Genomic DNA, 1,648 nt, shown 5'->3' with positions numbered 1-1,648 from the left:
GCGGAGTCGGAGTCGGAGACGGAGTCGGAGTCGCTGAGGCAGTGAAGTGATCGTCGCTGACAGCAAAGGGTTAAGAGGCTATGGCGGCACTTCTATGCTCGTCACGTCTCGCTTGACCCATGGCCTTTGATTTAATTGGAATTTGTTGGTGGCATTCCGTGTTATTATGATAAATGCAAATCGAATCGAAAAATAGGAGGCAACTCCATCATGCGCGCTGACATTTGCTTATCACTGAAAATATTTCATCTATTTATTGACCGACTGACTATAAATGGACCTATGCATGTGAGTATACACAGATATGCTGAGACGGGTATGTATGTGTGTGTGGGAGGGTATTGTGTTTGCCTAAAAGCAATCAAAGCGCCAGCTCGTTGAGTCCCTGAATGGCGTCGCGCGGCACTTCGAATGTCCATTGGTGCTTGCGGGTCTCCGTACTCCGCTCGCCCTCAAGTAGATTCCGCACATGTTCCTCGGGTTTCAGACGCCGTGTGTAGCCCCGCGGCAGCTCTTCAACGCGACAACTAACCTTAACATAGAGGGGATTCGGCTTTGCGCCCGGCTTATGATATTTCTCCATCGTACACTGTAAATTACAGTTGATAAATGGGGCGACTGAGACTAAACACTTCCTTTGGAACTTACACTTTCGGCCGTATGCGTGAAGTCCTTCAGTAAGGCGTGCTCCTCAAAACGCTGGCAGCGTGGAAATAAAGCTATAAATGGCAGCTCTTAGTGTTTCATACGAGTGTATAATATGTCTTCAAAAACCTTACGTTTCTCAGCACCAAACTGATTCTCGGCCATGCGATAGACAAAGAACGACAAAAGAAAGAGTATAGCTACGATATAACGACGCGTTCTGGGACTCATTTTTGGAATTTTGTAAGAAAATCTGCTATTGCTGTTCTTTAATTTTGCAGGTATTGAAAATTTGATCGGATCATAGAAGTTTATTGCCGGTGGGTGCACAAATAAAATGACAACTCCGACTACGGCTGCTGATAAGCTGAACATTTGATAAAAGCAATCATCCCAGGAGTTCTTTCCATTCTCTCTAGTGCACTTCTACCAAAGGGGTTATTGTTTATATTTATATTGTTGAGTTGAGTTTAACCTTGAAATTTATTTGCAAAGAACAATGGAATGCATAATAAATGTTTTATGGCCAAAACATTATAGGAATGTGATAAATGTAGGGATCTTTTTCAATACATTTTGCAAATAAAAATAAAATAAAAAGTTGGGGATGTGTCTTAACACTAATGAACTATTATCATATAATAGTTAGTATTTTGTTTAATTTATTTGTGCATTCGAACTGAGTTTTCGTAGTTAGCTCGCCCTCGACGGGTTTTGCTGTGCTTTATTTGGTGGAAATAGAAGTCGAATTAGTTACAGAGAGAGCCACAAATAAAGAATAAATAGGTAAATAGCATTTTATTCTATAAATAGTATTTTTTTTTTTTGTCTTAAAATTTACATTTCTTATTTGCAAAATAGAGATGAGTGACGAGATTTTCGTATAAATAAATGAAATTCAAGTTCCAAGATTATAATTTTTGCTACAAAAATTTATAAAACCCGTAATCCCATGGAATGTCCTTGTTTGAAGGTACATGCTAAAGAATCATTAATTATACAC

At 39.3% G+C, this 1,648-nt stretch overlaps 1 protein-coding gene across 1 annotated transcript; it reads right to left on the bottom strand.

Moving 5' to 3' along the window:
• Positions 1 to 223: 223 nt before the first annotated feature.
• On the bottom strand, positions 224 to 924 carry LOC115632968. Its single transcript, XM_030530268.1, has 3 exons — positions 780 to 924; positions 649 to 719; positions 224 to 589 (listed from the first exon to the last, which is right to left on the bottom strand). Exons 1-3 carry the CDS (start codon positions 874 to 876, stop codon positions 362 to 364), a joined length of 396 nt encoding a protein of 131 aa, XP_030386128.1. The 5' UTR covers positions 877 to 924; the 3' UTR covers positions 224 to 361.
• Positions 925 to 1,648: the final 724 nt, after the last annotated feature.

Source organism: Scaptodrosophila lebanonensis, unplaced genomic scaffold (assembly GCF_003285725.1).
Source record: "Scaptodrosophila lebanonensis strain 11010-0011.00,11010-0021.00 unplaced genomic scaffold, SlebRS2 tig00001415-arrow-pilon, whole genome shotgun sequence".
NCBI lineage: Eukaryota > Metazoa > Arthropoda > Insecta > Diptera > Drosophilidae > Scaptodrosophila > Scaptodrosophila lebanonensis.
The sequence above is the reverse complement of the archived record's forward strand: the minus strand, read 5'-3'. Positions and strand labels throughout refer to the sequence as shown.